Below are 23,710 nucleotides of genomic sequence, written 5' to 3' on the forward strand. Positions count from 1 at the left end.
CCAAATGCTCTTTAGTTGGCATAAAATAAGATAATTCAGTTTTAAATTAACTTAATTTACATGCAATGCTGCTCTCAAGAATCTATGCTTGTTTTTTCTTCCATAAAACCTATCTACCTGAACTAAAAGTCCTGAATGTAATTACTTGGACATCTGCAGGTTCAGAAGCATACAGAAGAATACAGGGATGCTCTTTTCCCACTGGACCCTGATGAACTGCATGATGTCTTCCTGTTACCTCCTGCAGATTACCACAGTAGTAACCACCACAGCAGTAATATTGTGCCCACACTAATCAATGGCAGATGCAATGTTCTTGCAACAAACTGCTTACTAGTCCTATTATCACTTGCTATAAATAAAACACATGTAAAAAAACTCAAAAAAAACCAACAAAAGAACCCAACTTGTGCCTTTCTTTGGAAGCTTCTTACTGTCACACTAAAGAAATGAAGACCTGATCATTCTTGTGCTTCCTGTACTTTGGATCTGAACCAGCTTTGGTTCATGCAAGCAAAAGACTTTCTCCTGGAGAAAACTGTGTGAGTGAAGCACAATGCAGGGGTTTGATTGCACAAGCAATAAAATCCTTGACTATCATCACATAGATAGTACATGTTTCTGAAACAATTTGAACTCTACTACCATCTGTCATAATACTGCTGTAACTTGTTCTGACAAATATTTACTATCACAGCTTAATTATAAATACTGTGGAAACTACAAAGATAGAAACTATTACAATGTAGCAGTGGAAACAAAGTGAATTGTTCTAATGCTGCTGTAAATACTATAATTTTTGCAGTAGAAAGAGTACTGCACTGTAACATTGGGTTTTGCAATTCCACCTACACCTGCAGAAAATAAACTTAGAAACTCAAATGTATTATGAAACAGTTAGGCTGACTGGCACTGCATTCATTTCCCTCTTTTCCTTTTTTCATTAGCCAAAAAAAGAAGCAGAAATTATCATTAAGAACTGTCAAGGAGTGAATCAGAAAATTGCAACTTGAAGATAAAATAAGAAACAGGCTCACTCACAAAGCCTCAAAGGAAGTTAATAATACTTGTTGTACTGGAAGCTTTGTATGGAATCAAGCCATTTGTTTATACAAGTGGATTTGTTTCCTGTTGGTACTTGTTAGGACCACTTATCGTTCATATACTCATGGCCTGTATGAAGATGTATGGGCTGTATGTACCAGATACTACTGCTATCTTATGCCACCAATGTGTGTTCCAAAAAATTGCGCCTTGAATTATAGATTCATATATGAATTCATATAGGCAGGCCATTTGATTAAATGACATTTTCTGAATACACATGTTGTAGTAGTAGCTCATCTTATAAATCAGGAAAATTTGAATATCACAAAAATATGAAGTACATGTTTGCTTCATACAGAAGATTCAAAACAAATAAGAAAATGGAGAAAAAAATATCTTCCATTATAATTCCACCTTTCTTTAAAAAAGGAGAAAAATGAGTTTTTTGGTTTTTTTTTTGCTTGAGTCAGCTATTTTGGATTTCACTAGAACACATGATGGTCTATAGTAGAAGGGAAGTATTAGTGAAAAATGCCCTAAAGGACATGAATATCAAAGACAGGGAAGGGAGGGAGCAGAAATCATGTAAAAAGCCCACAAAGCTTGCACAGAGCAAGAGTTATGGGTACAGAAACTATACTAAGGTGTAAGCAAATGTCTACAAATACTCAGGTTAGGACTGACATACAGGTTCAGCGCTATCTTTGCAAGTTGCTTTATAACAAAAGATTTTTTTCCTCTGAAAAATCTTACTACTGTTCTCTGCACATAAGCCATTTAGCTTCTGTCAGTTTCAGTCTCCTGATAGCTTGACTTTGCTGTATATACAGAAACACATTTATCCACCATCCTGTAATCTAAACCACTGCCTGGCTTCACTGGGGGCCTTTGTGGTTAGACCACAGTCCACAGCTGGGGAGGAGATAGGGACTATGGCAGGTGAAGGGGCCGATTCAGTGTTTCCTCACTGCCAGAAGGGTTTGTGGTGGTATTTAAAGCTATCTCAGCGCAGCACAAAACAGCAATATTAACCTTAGCAACCTCCTTCAGAAGTGATCTGCGCAAATCCCTGGAGATAATGGGCCTTATTAGAGCAGAAGCATGCAAATCACACTCCTAACAACTGTTTTTCTTTTCAGGTCTTTTCTTAATTTGATAATGGTTAAGAGGTAAGACAAGTTTCTGAACATATATCTCTTTACACACCATTGGAATTTTAAGTGTTCAAGAGAAATCACAACTCAGCATACAGAAACAGGTTCATGCAATAAAGGTTAGGGTAAATAGAATTCCACAAACAAGTGTTTGGACTGAAAAAACAGAGAAATCCACTGAGCATATCTGTTGCAAAACTGAGCTAAGAAAGATAGTTGTCTGGGGATTTCTAACATATCAAAACAAAACAGGGTGATTTAAGGACAGTTTAAGCTTTAATTCTAGTCTCTAGCTCTTGTGGCTTTTACTCAGACTAATGTTATTCAAGCACGGTTTTTGTTGGCGTCTTTTTTTGAAATGCTATATTACAAAAGGGCTTGGAAAAATGATCCACTCTTCCAAAGAATATTCTGAGGCAGGAACACTGTAACATGGCCACTTATCACTTAGATAGGTGAACTGCTTAGCAAGAGGCCAGATATTTATAGTTAGGAACATGCTTGCTAGTGACTTCATCACCTCATAGGGCTTTCCAGCCTCAAGTGAATCACAGAAGTATAGAACAGCCCAGGTTGGAAGGGACCTTGAAAGACTATCGGGTCCAACCTTTCGTGGGAAAAGGAGCCTAGATGAGATTATCCAGCATACTGCAATCACCCTCACGAGACAGAACCAACAGGTAAATGAAATTCTGTCACTGCCAATATGAACTCCTACACTAGTGCACCAAGCTGGGTGCCAGCCTTTCATAAACACACACATTTCTGACACTATGAACCTTGCTGGTTTTCACCTTGATCCCCCAGCCTAAAAGGGAATACTTGCAGGCAGGAAGCCAGTACTACCCTGTATAAGAGAGTTGTAGCCACAACTGAAACACCTTTTGCATGGGTCCTTCACGTGTTTTGTGTTTTACCTGTGATCCATAGGGAAGCTGTTGTCTTGAATGGACTGGGATGGAGGGAGGTGGGTAGGGAAAACCCGGTCAGGTTTAGGAGTCTGAGCGGAGTTTGGGGAGGCATGGTGCAGCGGTGACACGGGAGTGCTGGATGGCGTTGGAGGGTTGGAGGGCCTCATTCCCACTTGTGGTTTCTGATCATAGGCACTATTAGTAAGGCAAGGGAAAGGCAAGGCAGGTTAATTTTTGCAAAGAAAGAAGAAAAACCAAAACCATAGCATCTACATCCAGAAAAAAGTCACCACAAGCACCCCATTTAGAAGCTTTTGATTATAGTTAACTTATTAACCTGTTTGGGGCAGAAGAATTCTCTACTTTACACTAAGAAGAGCACAGAAGAAGTCATGTTAGAGGCCAGCGATTCAGCAGAGCATTTTTTTCTTTGGGGCACAAAAGTGTATTTTTAAAGGACTCAGTCTTACAGTCACATTCTAACAGGAGGTATACAAAATACATAAAAGTAGAAGCACCTGGACTAGAGCACAAAGAGCTGACAGTGCCTGTCAAGACTTTTTCTTTTGCACAAACCACAAAGTGAGACAGTAAAACAATACAGCCAGAGGGAAGGGATCTGACCCAGAAAAACAATGGTATGCTGGCTTAGCTGCCCATACTAGGATGTCAGCAGCCTCTCCCGACAGGTTTTTTTTACCCCTCTCTCTCAAAAATAAACTGCTGGTTCTACAAATACATAGATGCTATTTTCAAAGGTGTCTCAAATCAGGAAAGGACTTGAGAACACTTTGATCATCCCTGTTTCTAACCAGAGAAATGCAGACATCAGGAATATAGTAAGCACAAGCTTGCATACTTTCCCATGTCAGGTCCCCTAGCACCCATCAAATACCCATCAATGGATTTATTTGATTTTTGAAACCAAAATCACTCCTTATGACTGGCAAAGGTGCCAGTCTTTTCCTTTTTTTTTCCCCCCTATTCATATCCAAAAAGTTAAATGTTATAATGCTTTAAGCACTAAGTTTTTGTAATACATTAATGAGAATCAAAGCTCACAGATGAAAGTTTCTAAAATAGACTGAGATGTCAATAAGAAATCCTTCACTGCTGCTGACACTAACGGAAGGAGGGGCATGTAAATGCAACCAAAAGAAAGTCAATAAGGAATGAAGAGGTACCAAGCCCCTCCACCCCCCACAAATAAATAACAGTTTTATTATCTATGCCTATAGAAGAAAACAACTTGCTTTTGGGTAAGTACCAAAGATGCAGGGACTAACAAAACACGGTTTTAAAAGGTAATCACCCATGAATATACACATACAACATCTGCAAAATTTGTCAGATACCTAATGTGTTGCTCAGACCTGCCAATCTCTTGCCTGTTACACAGATCTCTCTTTCCTAATGTGCATAATGCATTTTGAAAGTACTTCCAACACAGCTCATAGGAAACAAGATACTCCTTCCTTCTATTCCACGCTTGTACCCTGGGTATAAACTCTGGCTATCTCCCATGGAGGAGAAATGGAGGATGTGCATTTTCATGAAAAACACTGCTTTAAAGTGATTATGTAAGTGTTTGATACAACTGTAAACAAATCCATCAGTGTTCATCAGCTAAATGCATTATCTCATCAGTCTGTTATCTGCTGAAGAGGTAACTTTTATAAGATCTCTATTATGGTTTTATTACTCTTTAGTCAGTCCTCATTTAAATCAGCAGTTCTCACTGCAAAGATGCTCCTGATTGCTTTACCTGACATTGTACAGGCACTTTTCCCCATAACTGAACTTGAATGGTTGCTCTTGACTGCAAGCGGAGCCAAGTTCCGAACATGGGCTATGGGGTTCCTTCTTGATTTTCACAGGGAGACCATGAAAAGCCACTGGAAAGAGAAGGAAAATGCAATTAAAACCCAAGTACAATATCAACAATTAGCTTTCCCAAGTAAGCTAGACACTGCTAATTAAACACATGATTAATTAAACCATTGTAATAATAAAAACAATATAGGAAATAAACATTTCAAATCATTCTTTGAGTGTCAACTGAAAAATAGGCACCAGAGATCCTTCACATTGGCTATTATCTCTTCTATTGTTTAATAGAATGATGGCCAGCATCCCATCTCATTAGCAGGAAAATAACAGCCCACTTATATTTGGCTTAACTACTGTAAATGTTGTCAGAAGCAAAATACTTCCCAGGCACCAAATGTTTCTAAGTAATATCAGTGAGGTAGGTAGCTTTTAGCTATAAATGCAACAGTAGTCCACTTCAAAGAGTGCCACACAAATGACTCCAAAACAAATTTCAGATATATCAGCCTCAAGTAGATGACCAGTAATCTTTTTGTCGCACAGAATGCTTGAAAATTTGCAACAAAACTCTTGAAACTGTATGATTATGTGCACCTTTAATTATAAGTAACATCTAAAAAAATGCAGAAGAAATGGCTTAAGTAATTTTTCTTAAAAATAAACGTGATAAAATCCTGGCCTGACCAAACTCAATAGTGACTGTGATATAGATACAAACTGAAAAAAAAAAAAAGATCATACTTTCTAAAAGCTAAAAAAAACCCCAGAGGGCGTGTGACAGAAATGCAGCATTAATTAGAAGCACAAGTTGGTCTGTGTTAAGAAAAAGGCCAAAGGTAAAGACAAGGTTAACCAGCAAATTAGTTTACGCCAGACAGCTTTCCTTATTTCATATCCAACTTTAACTAAAATTAAAGCAGAAGAAAATTCAAAGTTCACCTGACGTTGGAAAACCTCAGTAAGTGGCTAGGAGGACAAAGGACTAAAAGACAGGTACGTAAGAGCTTGAAAACACACCTGTCCGGTTTTAAATAAAATGAGGTTGTAAATACATTTTTTAACTCTGAGATGCCTAGAAATCAGAGATAATTTTATCATTGATTTTTGATGTTGTCACCAAAACACCATAGTATGAACATCACATTCCTGCCTGACATAGACACTTGTATCTCCATGAAAATCCAGGTACATGCAGCAGTTCCTGTTAGGCAACCTCAGCACAAAGTCAGGCTATCATTACATACCATCAAGTAGCATCTTGCCCCTTCCCTTGCACCTGAACTTGGGAAAGACAACTTTTTATAGACTACATATTTTCTGATACTAATGCGTCTGCATACACACACCAGTGTTCAGTGGGGCGATACATGAAATGCTGTCTAAGAAGTGAGCATCAGAACCACTAAACTCTGGCATCTGTGAGTAAGGTCTGGATTCCAGACTTTTGCCATGGGTTTTCCCATGGTTGGGCAATGTTCACAGAACTCTTTTACAAATAGATCCTCTTGTATCCTATTACATGACAGTTTCTACTACTGCCTTTGAGTTGAGTCATCTGCAACATAACATTATCCTGTTTTGCCACATATTTTCACAAAACTCACAAGAGTTAGCAGAAAACTGCTATTCAGCTATTATATTTGGTGGATAATAGTCAGTTATGTGGAAAGATTAGAAAGGAGAAGCAGACAATAAAACATATACAAATACATATGCACAGCACAGCAACTTAGGAAACAGAGATGGAAAATGTGAACAGCACACGAAGAAAAGAATTCTTCCTGAATAAAACTGTCTGAACTTGGACTAGAAAGAAGACCATATAGACTTCTTGAAAAGAGATTCTCAAATTTAATAATATGGCAAAATGCAGCCCAGCCAGCTTTCCAAAGTAATTGCAAAACAGACCGATATCCAGTAGTTTGTTTCAGGATGTTGCTAGTGAACTTTTACTGCTGACTCTCTTTTGCATGTCATGGTCAAATAATGCATGCCACACATTTAACGCATATGATGGGCCCCACAACTCTGGGATGGTGGCTCTGATGCAAAGGTAGGCAATCTCTTTAACTTGAATCAGAAAATTAAAAGACAACTGCAACAGGACTCTTTTTTAAAGCCAGTATCACATATTTGCACAAAGGCCACATGCTGCTCTATTTTTTTTTTTTTTTAAATTTTTACTTTGCTACTTCCTTGGAGTTAATCTGTTATGAAAAATTACTTCCTTTTTTTTTTTTTTAATTTTTACTTTGCTACTTCCTTGGAGTTAATCTGTTATGAAAAATTACTTCCCTTATTTATTTTTAAATAACGGGAGTACAGAGACTCCCACACTACAGCCCTGTGCGGAGAACTGGCTGGGTATTTCATCACAGCGCTGAGAGCCTGAACGTCTGCTAACAGGCAGTTTTCCAGCTCACTGGCACAGGCACAAGTGAAAGCAGCACATTCATTTTGTGCAATTTGCTTTACCTTCCCACATGGAGTTGGTGCATGTAAAAGGCTGTTAAGTACTAAATTATTCCTTATCAAATCACCATCATCTGGAGTCATGATCAACACTAATTAAATTACTTTCACTGAACACGGCTCCAGCCTGCTGCCTCAACTGCGAGGTACATTTTATTTTGCTTACTGTACAGTCCTAGCAAGGTACAGGGCACAGTGCTAGAAGGCATCTGTGCTGTACTTTTAATTAAAGTTTACCTCACCTTCCTCCCAGCTTTATAAGCTAGGGTAAAGTGTATCAAATCAAGTAGGTTAACACCTTCACTTCATTTAGGGGAAGCATTACAGACCAAAGTGATTTTATATCAGATCTTTATCTTAACTACAGCCAGAAAGACAATGTAGCTGTAAAATTTAAAGCCCTCCTCGGGCAGTCCCCTGATACAGTCACCATGCTAAGCTTTATCTGTAACTCCTTAAGTGTACACTTTTAGAGGTAGAAAGGAAAAAAAGATAGGCTGATAAAAATACTTACTGCAATTTTGGGGGGCTTTCTTGAAGGCTACTTGCCCTTTCAGACCATATCCTAAGTGTGGCTGAAGATGACAGACTTATTTTAACAATAAAATTCTAAACATTCGAAGCAGCTTTTGTATCATCACTGAAACCCTCTGCCTGTCACTTCTGATTTTAGTGTGACACTCGTTCTATAGTGCATCTATTAAAAGAGAATTTAAACATACACTGTTTTGCTAAACTGTATTTTATATTATGTTCTCAGTCCTCTTTCTTTTGAGGAGAGCAGGGTTGCTTATTTATACAATCTAATTTTAGTGCAGCATACCAGCTACCAACACATTCAAATTAACAAAGTGACATTTTAAACAACCAGCTCCTCACCACTTCTTTCTTCCTGATGGTAAATTCATTTTACTTAACCCCAGAACAAGAGTCTCAACCCTATTAAAGTAACGGGCTCTCTGCTTTAATAAAGATCTTATTAAGAAGTGACCAAGGGCCAAGATTTCATCCCGAGTGATTACTTACAGATAACTACCTCCGAACTTGAAAGGCAAACAATCTTACCATATGTATTTAGATGGATGGCTTCAACACCTCATCTCACCTACCATGCAAAGTCAGGCTTATCGGTATCAGAAACAGACCCCTGCCCCACAGACCCTGTCTGGAGCATCTCCGAAGCCAACACAGAGATATAAGGCAAGCAGAAGGACTGCTACCATCTGTAGCAAATTGCTGAAAGTATAATACATTACTGTATGCATATTCTCTGTGCATAAATATATCTATTTATATCTGCAGAGTAAAAGGGCTTGCCTATTATACATAATGTGCTGTTGTACAGACCTAGTTTTTATACAAAGCAGTAACGATTTCACCATGAAGCAAGCTCACATGTAACATGCAAAAACACAGGGTGAAACCTGCCATCCTTCCTTCAGAAGTGCTCTTCTCCTTTGCTATCCATCAACAGCCTAATCCCTGAACATTTTGTTCATTATAACACCCAAAGAAGACTTAAATGAAGAACAATTTTATTAAGAACTCTGACATCAAAGGAGGAATTGGTTTGTCTCAGAGGAGTCTGATATGTACACCTTCTAATCTGAGAAACAAGAAGTGTACCACCTCTGTACAGATAAAACTGATCTAGTTCTTTTGAGAAAGCCCTGAAATGCACTGCATTAAGCAATGACTTAAAATATTTTTCAATTCAGGAGACGATTATTCAAGATGAAGAAGAAATGAGGAATATGTTATGTGAAGTGGCAAGTCATTTCTCCTTTGAACTAAAAGTAACATTTTAACTTTCAAACTTCAGATTCCTGCCCAGAACACATGATAAAATCTTGTTTTATTTTCTGAAGAATGGTTTTAAACATACTTTTAAAAGCCATGAAACATAACTGGTAATTCAGTGACATTGGCTAATGGCAGGTGATGCTGACTCCACTGACAAAAGAGACAAAGATGTCCCATTCAACACTTGTAGGTCAAGAGCATGTACTATATGGTAAAAAATCAATTGACAGCAGTTGATTTTATACAACACTTGCTCCTGCTAGTGAACTCCAATGTCTCCTAAGTAATACTACATTCACGTATGTTAAGTTTGAGGACTTTGAGTACCTGGAAAGAAAAGGAAGTAACACTAAGTCATGGTCTAACATGCTGTTTCTGAGCTGCTTTTCAAATTTATGCTCTCAAATCATTCTCTAAACTTGATTCTGTAAATAAACTCACCAATTTTTATCATTGATTGAGGCAAAATTTTTAATATGCAATGTAAATTTTGAGAGATTTCTTGAACACATTTGAATACAGGGGACTTGACTAACCGCAAGATGAAAAGACAGATGCAAAAATACTTAAGCTAATACCACTGAAACTCCAGGTACTAGACTGACTGAGGTGACCCGAGATAATACTTGGTAAAATTTCAAATGCAAGAAGAAAAGGCCCCTGTACTGATAAAGCCAACACTGTCACACTTTAAATCTATCTCTCGATACACACAGCAATGCAGCAGGCACTTCAGATACATCAGTCTCTCCAAGATTCTTTTCCAGTACATTTACCTCTGCCAAGCCCTCCCCTTCCCCCAACACACAAAAATCCATTACTAAAGGGTCTAATCTCAGCTATCAGCACAGAGTGCCTTTTATGGAGCCATTAAACCATTTCTCTTGTTTACAGTGCCTGAAGAAAGATGTGAATTATGTCTGTGACAAAACAGGCGATAACATTTCTAAACTGCTATCAAAATGCAAACTGAAATACACTTAAGGACAGGGACCCTAATTCGTGTTTTTGCTATTTTCCTCGCTCACTGTGACTTAACAGCACTCACCTGATGATTCAAACAAATTATTTATTACCTGTAAGTACAACAGGTAAGCATTAATAAAAAAAAAATCTTCTTTCAAATAGTTTATTGAATGGTTCATCAAAGAGCGTAAAATGCCAGTTACATCTTAGGTGATAGAAATGACCTAGGGTGCTCTTATCAGTAGACATTTTTAAAAAATCCAAACACAAACCCTGTGGGTTCACATGAGTCCTAAAATGCCTTATTTTTGCAATGGTCACCTTAACACTTGAATCATACATTCAGTATAGGTATTTGCATATCTGATGCACTGAGCTATGAAACTAAATACTTTCTCTATAGCTTTCTAGGAGGGAATGCCAGGCTTTATACATATTTTCCAAAGAAGTTTCAAAAATGTGCATTTAACTCATGAAACAATAGCCTTCTGCATTCTGGAAGGTATTTATTGATTATTTATTTCTAGATCATGATGATTTGAGCTTTAGACCTTTGAAGACAGCTGCACTCTGAATTTCAACAATCATTTAATAAGCGTCAGATTAAAGACATCAGGGTGCCAAAGCAGGGTGCTCTTTCAATTTCATTGTACTATATATTTTGATGAGAAGTTTTACTGGTAACTTTGAGATGCTCAGGAGTCATCAGAAGCAGGTACTCGATGTAGCTGACCATTCATTCGTACTCTGGAGGTTATTGTGCTGCTGAATGTGGTATGCAGCCTAGTATATTAACAAAACCTGAAATACAAACAACAGGTAGGAAGGGTGACAGATTGAGAGAGCTGGGACAGTAAAGGCAGGTAATCAAGCTTATTTCCAGCTAAACTGTTCCCACTGATTTTGAATTAAAAGCCTATAAATATGTAAGACTGCTACAGCTGAAGACAGAAGTGACTGCAAGCATGGATGTCTGAGGCAAGATCTGCGGTTGCTTTCACTCCACGTGATCTCTTGCAAAAAACCGTTTTGTTTCTGACCACTGCAACAGCTGCAGAATGAGCAAGACTTGAAGACTGTGGACTGATTTAAAAGTGGCTGAACAGATTACATCTACACAGACTCCACCAAGTTCTTCAACCATTTATCTATCAAAGTCACCTCTATCAGATCTTAGCTGAGCTCCAGTCAACTGGATTTCATTTAGGTCTTGCTCTTTGCCAGATATTGGAAGAAGTTGGTGACAAATTGGATATCTGACACACAGATATGTATCATCACTGTGGTTTCAGAGGCTATCCTGGCAGTTTATAGAAAAACTGAATATAGACAAGAGACCTGAACTTTCACTACTTTACAAGTGGAAGCTGCTAGCAAAGGAAGGGAGGGTGGGGATGGGAAGAATCTATGCATTCCTGTCAAGTATTTTTTTTGAGAAATACATGATCTTGATATTATTCTCCATTTTACGGTTGCATCTAGAAAACTAGAACTCCTTTGAGATGCAGAATTCAGACCTAAATATAACTGGGCTCCATCTAGACTCACCAAGTAGTGACCATTCACCTGGAACAGCCTGCATGTGTGTTTGGGTATTTGTGTGTGCACATAGAGTCAATGAAAGTAAGCATAATGAATGTGCAAGCATGCCTCTGCAATGATACATTACATATGGTCAAAATATGTGTAATACTGTAATAAAGAGCAGAAAGCTTTTCCCTCTTCAAATGGATATGTATAACTGGGGAGAAAATGGGGAAGCAGAATGCAGAAGAAAGTAACAACTCGTAAATGTGTGAAAAAGCATTCAATAAAAAGCTAGTTCTTTCTTATGTGGTCTTTCTAAGTCCAGAGAAGGAAATCTCTGGATAGCCTTTAACACAGAGAATGCTCTGCCACCCCTTGTCTCAGTGCTCTTTCCCAGAAAGTGGGACTTCATGACTGGGCAGGACTTGGCAGAGCTGTTATATATCATTCCATCAATTCAGTCTTCGCCTTGGCTTCAGATCAGATCCTTCCAGCCCCTACTAGCTCAAAAGATAGAAACAGCATGGGACCTCATTTTTTGGAAGCTAGTTCTGAACGATGAGCCCAAGCACCAGCTTTCAAAGCCAACTGGCAAGAATAGAATACGTGGGCAAGATGGATCTATTTGAGAATCTTGTTTAACAAAAAGAAAATACCATCTTTGAAGTAATCTGTCACCTTTACTGGAAAATATGCAACTACAAATGCACTTTAACAACAGTTAGAACTCACACTGCAAAATGAAGCAAATTGCTTATTTTCTCCTCCAGACTAAAGCTTACAATACTGTGCATGTCAATTAATGGTCTACTCGAATGCTGCATCATACAAACACTTTGCAATAGTATAGTCTTTAAAATCCTTAGGGGGTGGGAATGGATGGGGGAAAGGTAAAGAATAAAAGAATCCCAAATTTGTGAATTTTGCCCAAAATTGTGGGATTTTGTCCTCATAGCCTACATGGACTGTTCTCAGATGACATGTTATGAGAATAGAAAAAAAAATTTATTTTGAATTTGAATTAGGAAAAAGTAGCAAGCAGGTAAAAATGAACTGCAGCAAAACTGGAATTTATTTTTGTTTACTACCAAGGAGTTGCAAGATGGAAAATAACAGCTCATTTTCCTACAATTGATATTGGGAAATTCTGGACATTAAGATCTACAGTAATGCATCCATCTTAGCAAGCATTGTTTGCTAAAATAACTTGCTCTTGCTTTGGAGTGAGAGTTTTTTTCCTTTCCTAATTTTTAAGCAAAAAGCATTACATATTAATAACTAAAAGACTAAAAAATGCATTGATGAAAATAAATTTTAAATTAATTGAATCACTTGCTCTTCTCATAATCATATAGATTATGTTAATGCCATATATTCACCATAATTTTCCCTATCCTTACTCTGATCTGACATTAATATAAAGTATTGGAGACTAGCACCTGAGACCAAAAAAAGTGTTGAAATAGAAAACAGAGAACAGTTCACTGTACCTAAAGCACATTAAAGTTGCATCAGCACCCATTCGGAAGGTTTATATGAGGGCATTTGTACACAGGGAAGAGGCGACCAACAAAATCATCACAATAATGCAGGCATATGTCATTTCCCTCAAGGACAGCTTATTTGACAATTAAATGTGATGGTCCTGCCCCTGTTCAGCAAAGAAATTCTTCTAGAAGCTTCCTCACGAAAGAAAGTAAGTGTCATTCTTTAACTGGAATGTTCTTTTCTAGAGCTTGTGTGCTAAGACTGAAAAATTTTGCCAGTATAGCTATTTCTGGGCAGCTAACCCAAGACCCCCCTGCCATGGCAGATGTACCCTCCCTGAGAGGTGGAGGGGTTCCCAGTTAGCGTGGGAGAGGAAGCACAATATTAGAGGTTGTACCCAGTCAGCTTAATAATTGGTTCACTGCTATAAATCCCCATTTTTAGTGCAAGATATCCCTGATTTGCTTGTCTGTGCAGTTGCAATTTCTGAAATGCTCATTAGTTACTGAGGGTACACCTGCAGCCCTCTGACACTGGAAGTGCTGAAGGCACCACTGAGATAATTCAGATATTTGTAGCCACTGGCTTCTCATTTAAAAGGACCATGTCAGTTGAAAATTGCATAGTACATTCACTGATTATATTCAGTATAACAAAAATTAAAAAACCCACCCAAAAAGGTAAGCCACCTGACAGGGGATCAGGGGAGTAACTTTCAGTAAATATCAATAAAAGATAACCTGCTCATTAAACACAAAGGTAGAGCAATTCCAAGGCAAACTTTTCTAGAGGCTTCCAGTAAACACCTAGTTAAGGCACTATAGGTCCTTTGCTGTAAATTGATGGTATATTTGGGCAGCTGCTAAGTGGCTGAACTGCCAAAGGGTGTTAGGAGACTGTCTCTACTCTTCTACCCCCAAGCATGAAACATTTTGGCACAATTTTGGTTAGCTGATCCCTCTTTGCCTCTATCCCTGAAATATTTCCACCTTCCAGTTAAGAATTGTCTAGAAGGTATTTTCAGGCAGCAGGAGCGGCAGTTACCAACACATTTTCCTAGCCTCCAAATGAAGCAATCCCACAGAAATGTTGTCACAGGCACTGTTTTATTCAAATTTATGTCCCCTTCCTGCAGTGCTCTCCTTCCTTTCCAGACAGTTTACCTGTCCGGCTGTAGGAGACTCACAGCTGCAGGCAGTCGAGTGGAAAGTGCTGCCAGAGAGTCTCTGCCTCCCAGCAAGTACCTCCAGGGCAAAAGTGAATCTGCTGACAAATACCACGGGCACTGGATAACTGAGAAGAATACAAGGAAATTTGCAGAACATTGGTGGGTGGGAGAAGGGAAGGATTAAGCTAGGAGGAGTGAACTGGCTCACTTTGATGTCTGAGGAGAGCAGGTGAGGCAGGACGAAGAGCTGTCCCTGCCCCCAAAACAAACAGAGGCTTTAGGGCTCTCTGGAGGAGGAAGCGGTAACCTAATAAAATTAAACCAGCTGGGTTCTGTAGCAATTGAAGTAAAACACGTGGATAGCTGAAGATGATTATAGGCAGAGAAAAAAAATTAAAGAACTTTTAATCCCTCTATATTGGATCTGCAACCTCCACACGCACAGAGAAACAGGGCTGCTCCTCACCTGCATTTGCTTTCCATGTTAAAATCCTGGGAGGAGGTCAGGGGCATTTGTTCCTACAGTTACTGATAATGTATCTGGCTCCAAAGGCTCCCAGGCACGGTGCAAGAAGAGGCAATCCACCTTTAGAGCTTCAGCTAAAGAGGAAGTTCTTAATGTAAAATCAAGCCTGGGAGAAAACTTAAATTGTATTCCTACCTGGGAATTATCAATAAAGTTAAATGCAAAGAGAAGAGCTGGCCACTATATCAGGGTCTGTGTGCTTTTCTGAGGACAGGATTTCCATTTGCAGCAATTTTCAAAATTTAATTTAAATTGTGAGAGGTAATGGCTAAGCGCTACATAACTTCCATTACTAAAATATCCAGTAATATCCCATTTTACACATACCACACACACACTTTCCACTTCAGGTAAATCTGCAGTTTGACTCTTTCAGTTCTGGATTTAAATAGGTTTTGTACAGACAGAATTACGAAGAAAACTCTGTAAACTGCAACAAACATTTTCCCCAAACATAACAAGAAACTTTAAAGCATACAATTTTGTATTTTTTCTATTTGTTGTTTTAAAGGTATCATCAACTTAATATTTAGGAAAGTTGCCCCCAGCAGAAAACAAACAGGAACTGATTCTGCCTCATTTCCCCTCTTACAGAAAAGTTTCAAGTTACATCAATAGAATGATTATCTGAAATCTAATACTTTAGTTCACTACCAAAAACCACTGCAAAACTTGCAGTCTCCAGTGGAAAAGGTGCGGGCCATTGAAATAAGTCAACAGTAAAATTCAGCCCACAATTTTTATCACTGATTCAACAGGGAAACAAAAAAGCCATTGTCAGAAGTGGTTACGTCTGGGAACATAAAGTCAAGACTGTATTTAAGTAGGCTGATTTTCAAAGACTTAGCAAAGTGCTCTTTCTGGAGCAAGTGGAATTTTTACCACCTGCAACCAGGTGCTAGTTCTCAACACAGATGTTTAAGGCTTCTGCTGCTACTTAAAGCATTCTTACTGTATATGAGACTTGCAACTGAACACACATTACCAATACACTTGCTGATGCTTTCTGAAGCCAAGTGTTCCTAAAGTTTTATGATTATTTTATATGTGCATACAATCAGTAAGACTGACAATTACATGGTGTATTTCCTGTATGCATGTATGCATATATAGAGAGAAAGAGACACACTGAGTATATAACTTGTATTAATCCAGCTCCCAAATTCTAATCCCAAATGCTTGAAACTCTTTGTCATTACTGAATACTGACACTTTAAAAAGTCTGTGTTGTCTCCATGTCTCTTATTGCTTTGGTCATGTGAAATTTTATTACCAGATGGTTAGTAAGGAAACATTGCATTCAGTTTCAGCATGAAGGCAGAGTATTAAAAAAGAATTAAACTTTATCTTTTTTAGGTGTACATTATAAGCAGAAAGGAAACAACCTTTGAGCAGAGGATCAAATTAGCAAGACTAAGAATTGTTTTTGCACATGTAATTTTTCAAATGTCCTTGATGACGACTCATAATATATAAATTTAAAGACAAAAAACCTGGCCAGTCAGTAACCTTCCTATTCAGTGACTGCAGGACTCGGCAGTAAATGTCACTGCTAAAAAATACTTCACTACATTAACTTACTGGCAACCACATTTGCTGAATAAGTTCATAAACAGCCACAGGAAAAAAGACAACCAGAAATAAAGCTGCTAATGATTCACTCTTTTCTAACATGCCTAATCCTCAGTTTACAGAAGAAATAGATATGTAAGAATAAAGATATCCTTTACCAAGACAGTTCACTTCTCCATTCACCTCATCAAGGTCATACTAGAATCCAGGAACAGGTAAGAGTAATGTCTTGAAGACAAAGAAAATGAAGAATAAGTGAAAGGAAAATAAAAGAATCCTTCTCAGGGAAAAGACGAGCACAAGCTGTGATAATGTAATCACTTTTCCATTTACAAGTTTAGACTAGGTTTAGATAATTCCTAGAAAGAACACTGATGACTTCTAAAACTCAAAAGAATTAATAAATATAATCATTTATTCCTATTTGTCAGCTTATAAATGGCTTCACTGTAATTACTTCCAAGTACTGAAATGCACAGGACCAAAACAAAAGGACTTAGAACCTGAAACAAGGACTATTTTTTCCTGTATGCTTACAGAGAGCTACCTCTGTCCTACATGACACGAATGTGTCACACACACTTCAGTGCTTAACTGATGTCTTGAGGAGTTTCACTCTCTCCTCCTTTTTTTGACCACTATACCCCTTGAAAACTTCACAGCACTCTGTAGGAGAGCCTGATTTCCATCTCCAGTTGCTGAGGCAGCAAGCAGAAGTAAAAAGATAAAAAAATTATACATACTGCAAATACATTTTACATAAAGAAACATATATAATAAAGAGAAGTGGATGAAATCAACTTCCAGAGTGCCTCCTTATTTTACACCATTCCAGAGCTTATAAATTTTCAAATCATTATTTAGACTCTTGAAATACAAACTCGTTTTGCAAAAACACTGCAGGGAAAGGAGTTTTAGGAGAATAAGGGTTTTGTATCAAAGTGGAATCACAAAGACCCTTCAGTCTGCCTTGCTTGGTTTCTGTGTGAAAATACAACTAAAAAGTTTATGCACACTTTGCTTAACCCGACTGGAACTGAAAAAAAAGTTCTAATGTGTATACATACTCCTGATGAAATCAACAGAAATAACTGCAGTGTAAAAAAAATACTGCTGTGACCACAAGTTACAATGTGAGTATCTCTTGTATTGCCACAGATGGGACCTTCACAGAAGGAAGGAGGGGAAGTTTCCTCAGAGAGGAAATAGAAGGTTTTTTTCAAAACTGAGAATTTAACATTTTGAATAAAATATGTTTAATGTTTTTGTTTTTATGTAAACAGACCTTAGGAAGTGATCTGACAGCCTTAAGAAATTACCATTTGAAAGAAAAAAGGTCTACATGCTTCATCTTTGATCTACGAGACAGATTTATCACAGGACAGGATGACTGAAGTTTATTCATTAGCTGATAACCTTCACATGCAACCCAAGCCTTTAATCTGCAATAAAGCAGCAAACAAGGATGGGGCTCTAAGGAAAGGAAACTAACTCAGCTTGGCTGAGCAGGGACATGGCAGTGGAAGGGCAGGGGGGAGACAGGGGCACAAAACCGCACAAGAAGAGCCCTGTTCAGCTGCCTGGGCTCCCCCATGCCCCGCACTGCTGGAGACTATCAGGTTCAGATTGGTCCTGTGCAGTTAAACCACGTCTGCATAAGGTGTCTGCTGTCTCTGTGGATGCCCAGAGGTACCTTTCCATTAGCAATAAAATTCACATCACAGCCTGCTGGGCACTCTGAAAGAAAGCTTCCGCTTTAGAAATTTTAGAAATCAAAAGCTATGTTCTTGATGGGGTCTTCCAATTTGTTTCACAGTGCTACTGCCACCAGCACTATTTATATAATCTGTGAGACACTACCACTACTGCAATCCAGGAGAATCTTAAATCTTTGCACCTTCAAAGCTGGAAATTTAGTATAAAAATATAAGCAGAAAAGCAAATAAATAGAAACTGCTTATTAAAATCAAAGCAAGCCCACAATTTCTCCGCTACTAAGATCACAAGTTAAAGGCGTTACGGTCGACACTCTCCCTCATGGTAAAACTTTTTCAAGAATCAAATCTCGCAATTATGGCCACAACTATGGCAGATTTAAATATTTCCAAAAATCTTCTAGAGGAAAAAAGAAAAACAAAATCGTTATTAGCACAGGCTAATGCCATCAATGAGCCACAAAATGAGTTTTCTGAAAGACACCAAATCCTAATTTCTTTTGAATGTGAATTAAAAAAAAAAAAAAGGAAAAGAAAAAAGAAAGTTAACAGGTGGTAACAGTTTGAGTCCTGCTTTAAACAAAGGAAACAAGTGCTCAGGGACACAATGAAAGAAGCAAGGCTATCTAAGGCAACTATGACGGGAGGTAAGGTGGTCAGCATCGACTCCTCAGTCTGACCTCTCCAGCTCTTACAACAGCAATTGCACTGGACTGTCTTTGTAAAATGCTTTTGAGATCTCCAGATAAGTGATCATTAAGAAAGCTGTGTATCTCACAGCAGAGTGATACATGCATTTCTGTACCTATTTCAAACCAGAAACAAAGATGTTAAGCAACATGCCCAAGGTCATGCAAAGCTAAAGGCAGGAACAAACCACAGAGCCCCGACTCTCACAGCCCTTAAGAAAGAATCCATCACAGTCGGGCATGCACTAAAAGAAGTAAGCAAATGTCTCTGTATTTGACAACATCTGACCTATGGAAGGAAGTAGTTTCAAGACAAGTGGCAAGAAACAAAACACAGCTGCAGCTGAAAGCCCTACCAGGGAATAGCTCAGCACCAGGAATAAGTAGCACCACCTTGCAGGATATTTGTCAGACTGCCTGCTGTAGCACCACACTTGCGAGCTACACTCACAAAAAAGGTTATTCCAGACACACAGACACTAAATAAAGGCAAAATAAAATTTAAAAAAAAACCAAAACCTCTTAAAAAAAACAACCTGAAAAGATGCTGGTGTGTGCAACTTGCCACACACAAACAACCAAAACGCTACCAACTGCAATTTCTAGAACATTGTGCACTACCAAGACATGACTACCAGCTGCCTATGAAGTGAATCATCACATTAAAAAAATGTCATTTTCTTTAGTCCACTAAATTTTTTTTCTAGAAGATACAAAATTAAACTATTCTGCATCAAAACCAAAAAACAAATCCAGTAAATACACCTCATTTTTACTTCAGTTTGTCTGTCAGAATTCCTAATATTCTGGTGTTTTCTACTTAAATTGTGTGGGGTTTCTTCTCCAAAATATGTCAAAATAAGGGAAAATTAACCTTTATCAATTTCTCACCCGCTCTAGCTATACTAAAACAAGCAGGAAATGCTCTTCTAATTCTGAAATTCACTTGAAATTTAAATCACAGAATGAAAGAGAAAGAAAATAAAACAAACTAAGTATTTTTCATGTGGTAATGCAAAAAAAAGTCATTATTTTGTATGCTGCAAATATATAAATAAATATTAAAGCTTTTCCTCATTTAAACTGCATTTGGAATATCCTACACCATTAGTTAAAATGACAGAAGAATACAGCTACCTGAAGCCTATGTAAAGAATCTCTCTTTAACAGGCTTTTAAAGATTGCAAGCCAGAGCATCTAAAAAGCACATCCCTGAATAATTTAAGGTTCCTGGCATCTACATTGAAAGTGCTCCTTGGCTGGAGGAACAAAAAAAAAAAGGTAAGAGAAAGAATAAAGGTCATGAAAGATCAGCGACAAAATCACTACTAAAAAAGGTATTTTTTCTATCTTAAAGTTTAACCAGACATGGAGGAGCATGGATTTTTACAGCCAGCCCTTCCCATTTACTGTCAACAGATGTGGTCTAACACTAACATTTACCCCTTGGCAGTGTTAAGTTAAGGCTGTGATGATCTCGGAAACAATACAGGAACAAAACGAACGAGAAGGAAGGAAACTGATCAAGAAGGTGAAGTACAAGACAAATCCTCATTAATAGAAACTCAGTAACAAATAAAAGCCAAAACCTAGAATTTATCAGTAATTTCAAATATGTAACTGACATTTCAGGGCAAAAGAAAAAAAAAAAAAAAGAAAACTCTGAAGAAATAGATCCATGCAAATACATATTATTAAAACAAAATAAAATATGATTATGCTATTAAGACACCAGGCAATCTAGTTTGGTGCAGAGTAACCCCCATTTATAACCAATTGTATCAAGGTCGCATTACAATTCAGTGTTTTGTTGACAATACCAAGTTTTCTTTGCCAACTACATCTTTTAAACATCAGCAAATCCTACCTACTTCCTCTTGTGTCTGTCACAGAAACCATCCAAACAATGGGAGCAAGTAATCTTCACCTCAACAGCTATTGACTTCGAGCAAACTGAACACTTTATTCATTTTTACTCCTGGACTGGAAAGTCCTTGCTGTTCTACAGTATCTGAAAGCCTTGCCACTGATTACGACCAGTTCAGAATCTGGCTCCTCCTCAGTATATGAAAATGGACCTGAAACAATAGGAAACCTTATCTGAGGAAGTTAACACAGGTCACCCTTCTCCAAACGTGAATACTGACTTTATATGGACAGAAAACCAGCTTAATTAGGTTTTATGAATTGGATAAAAATTAGGAAAAAGTGTCACATACAGAATGCTGATGAAAAAAAAAACAAAACACCCCAAAACATTCACCTTTTTAGAGGAAACAGATTTTTACATATTTGCTTTACACAACTTTTTATGTTATTGTTAAAGAATAGTCATTAGGAAGTCACTTGAATGTTCAGCAAACACCTGAATTGCATTATAGAAGGAGATTCAAAAAGAGCAAAACCAACCTGCCTTAAACAGAATTTCTGAGTAAAAGCCTGTAGAAGTGATTCCTCACTCCTTCTGTGGAATTTTTATTTCTTGTGAGAATGGAAATGAAAAAGTAAGAAAATTACACTATTTAATATTCAATTCAATATTTTTCCAGTTCAACTTCAAACAAAAAAAAAAATCTTTTTTATACATATTTTTGTCCCTTAGAACTCAATAAGTTCAGTGCTCACAGAAAGCAGAAAGTTACAAGAAGCTAAACTGTGTTTTGATTTTCAAATTTCAACCAAACAAGCTAGTTGTTATCTACTCTAAATTCCATTCACTCTAAACAAAATTACAAAAAGGTTTTTTGTGATAGGTATGCCAAGTTAAAAAATATTTAATAAAAAGGTAACAGAAGATAGAGCTTTGATGACAAAAAAGAAAGGTTTGAAAGTGCAGGCATTACTTATTCTTATGTTAGTAAGGACCTCTTTCCAGAGGACATAAAGGAGCAACAAAATAAATTTTACTTTTAAACAGGTAAACTGAAGCTTAAAGCATTAAGGGGAAGCTTGACATGCTGGATCCTTAGCTAACAGAAATATGTGTAATTCCAATAACATCAATAATACCACATAAAGTTACACTAGCTGTTGATCTCACTCATAATATCTAAAGCCCACACCTAACTATAAATACACATATTATGTTTGCTTTTTGAAAACTGATTGAAGTTTAATAGCAACTCATAATTGAAATATTCATGGTCCCAAGCTAGCTTTGAAGTTAAATCCCTGAGTGGATAAAGTGGACTGTATATCTAATCTAAACTAAATGTTTCCCTTAGTTACTAATACCAGTGGAGTTTCACTAGTTAAAATCATTATTACAGAAAACAAATGCAAAACCCACAGCACTTTAAGGGGCAGTTAATCCTGCTCAGTGCTAGGACACAGCACATGATCTCGGCAGTATCAGTTCCTCCACTACCTTCCACATCTTGCTTCAAGAGCTGACTTCTTCAAATCACCAAGCTGGTCATTTCTAGGCAAGAAAATTTTAACCACATTGTTCCAGAATTGCTACTGTTACTGAAGCTTCTTAAGTCTCCTTTCAATGTTTCAATTTAATATCACAAGTTTCAATTTAACATCACAAGTTTCAATTTAACAGCATAAATCTGACTTGGCTTTAATCTGTCTCTCCTTTCTCAAACAATGAAGCTAGAAATAAAATGTCATTATTTTCTGTACCTGGGCTGCAGATTGTAACTGTTTCACTGGAGCACTTCAGTTTTCTTTACATACTTTGCATATCACACACTCCCCCCACCTATATACAGCTCCATAAATGAAATTTCTGTAGCAAACCACAGTTTCGTTTAGATACCTTTGAACTAAAGTGGCTATGACTTCTGCCCTTCCTCATTTTTGGGTCAATTAAATGTATTAAACACTAAGTCTATGAAAGCTTGTCCATTCTCTCCCATGTAAAAAAAAATACAATAAAATTAGAAAAAAATAAAATTTATTTAAATAATTTTTTTTTAAAAAAGTTAAGTGCTTCTACCAGCCTGCTGCCAGTAACGGGCTCAGTACTGCACAGTTATAGACTATACAGAGCAAGTCATTATAATGGAGTTTGAAGGCAGGCTTGGATCCTAGAGAAAACAGTCACAACTGTGCTACTTCTGCAGCAGTAATTTCCCCATGGCTTTGGTTATGTTGATCTCTGTTCCTGTTTTGCAGAGCCCACAGCTACATACATTATATCCAAGTATATGTCTGAAACTCCATAACCTTTGCCAGAGTAACTCTCCAGGAAGCTCTCCTGACCTTTACTTAAGATAAAGAAACCAACTGAAATGAAGGAATAAATGTTCCTTTGATAATACTGTGTAAGCTGTGGCTAAGGAACTTTGAAACACAACAGCATTAATAAAATAGCCATATTAGGAGAATTTCTTTATCACCAAAAGCAGTGGCCAGCTTCAATGGGGCTTTTCATTCACAGTCCACAAATTATTTTCCAAGAATCATTGACTTGTTGTGTAACGATAATTGTGGGTTAATAGAAGCCCCAACTGAACTTTGTACTCTTACACAAAGGATATATGCATGAATGACTATATTTGGACACAGATCCATATGTAAAGTAACATATCTGATTTTCCATTTATAGATTGTTTTGTCTTTCATATTATAATTTAATTAAAAAAAAACCCAAAAAGTCTTTGAAGACAGAGGTAAAAAAACCCCTCTGCTATAAAAGACAACTTTCAAAGTTTAAAAGTGACCATGATTGTTGGTTAGCATATGTACAGGAACTTTGAAAGAAAAACAAATTTAAATTGTTGCTGTGCAGGGATACTATCCTGCACAGCAACAATTCCAGGGGATTTTAAAAAATTGTGGGCTTTTTTTTGCCTCACAAAATGCTGTTATGAATACTCTCAATGAATTCTT

The 23,710-nt window shown here is 37.4% G+C and overlaps 1 protein-coding gene across 8 annotated transcripts in view; it reads right to left on the minus strand.

Moving 5' to 3' along the window:
• LOC138106395 (ETS translocation variant 1) overlaps window positions 1-23,710 on the minus strand; it is a 115,269-nt gene that overhangs the window by 27,640 nt on the left and 63,919 nt on the right. For 6 of the 8 annotated variants that reach the window (XM_069006929.1, XM_069006928.1, XM_069006931.1 and 3 more), the window contains 2 exons: window positions 4,878-5,007; window positions 3,119-3,307 (listed from right to left, as the gene is read on the minus strand). In XM_069006929.1, the coding sequence (XP_068863030.1) occupies window positions 3,119-3,307; window positions 4,878-5,007 (319 nt within the window). The remainder of the gene's footprint in view (window positions 1-3,118; window positions 3,308-4,877; window positions 5,008-23,710) is intronic. The other 2 variants (XM_069006933.1, XM_069006935.1) reach the window with 1 other exon arrangement.

The sequence above is a fragment of the Aphelocoma coerulescens genome, chromosome 2 (genome assembly GCF_041296385.1).
Source record: "Aphelocoma coerulescens isolate FSJ_1873_10779 chromosome 2, UR_Acoe_1.0, whole genome shotgun sequence".
Lineage (NCBI taxonomy): Eukaryota > Metazoa > Chordata > Aves > Passeriformes > Corvidae > Aphelocoma > Aphelocoma coerulescens.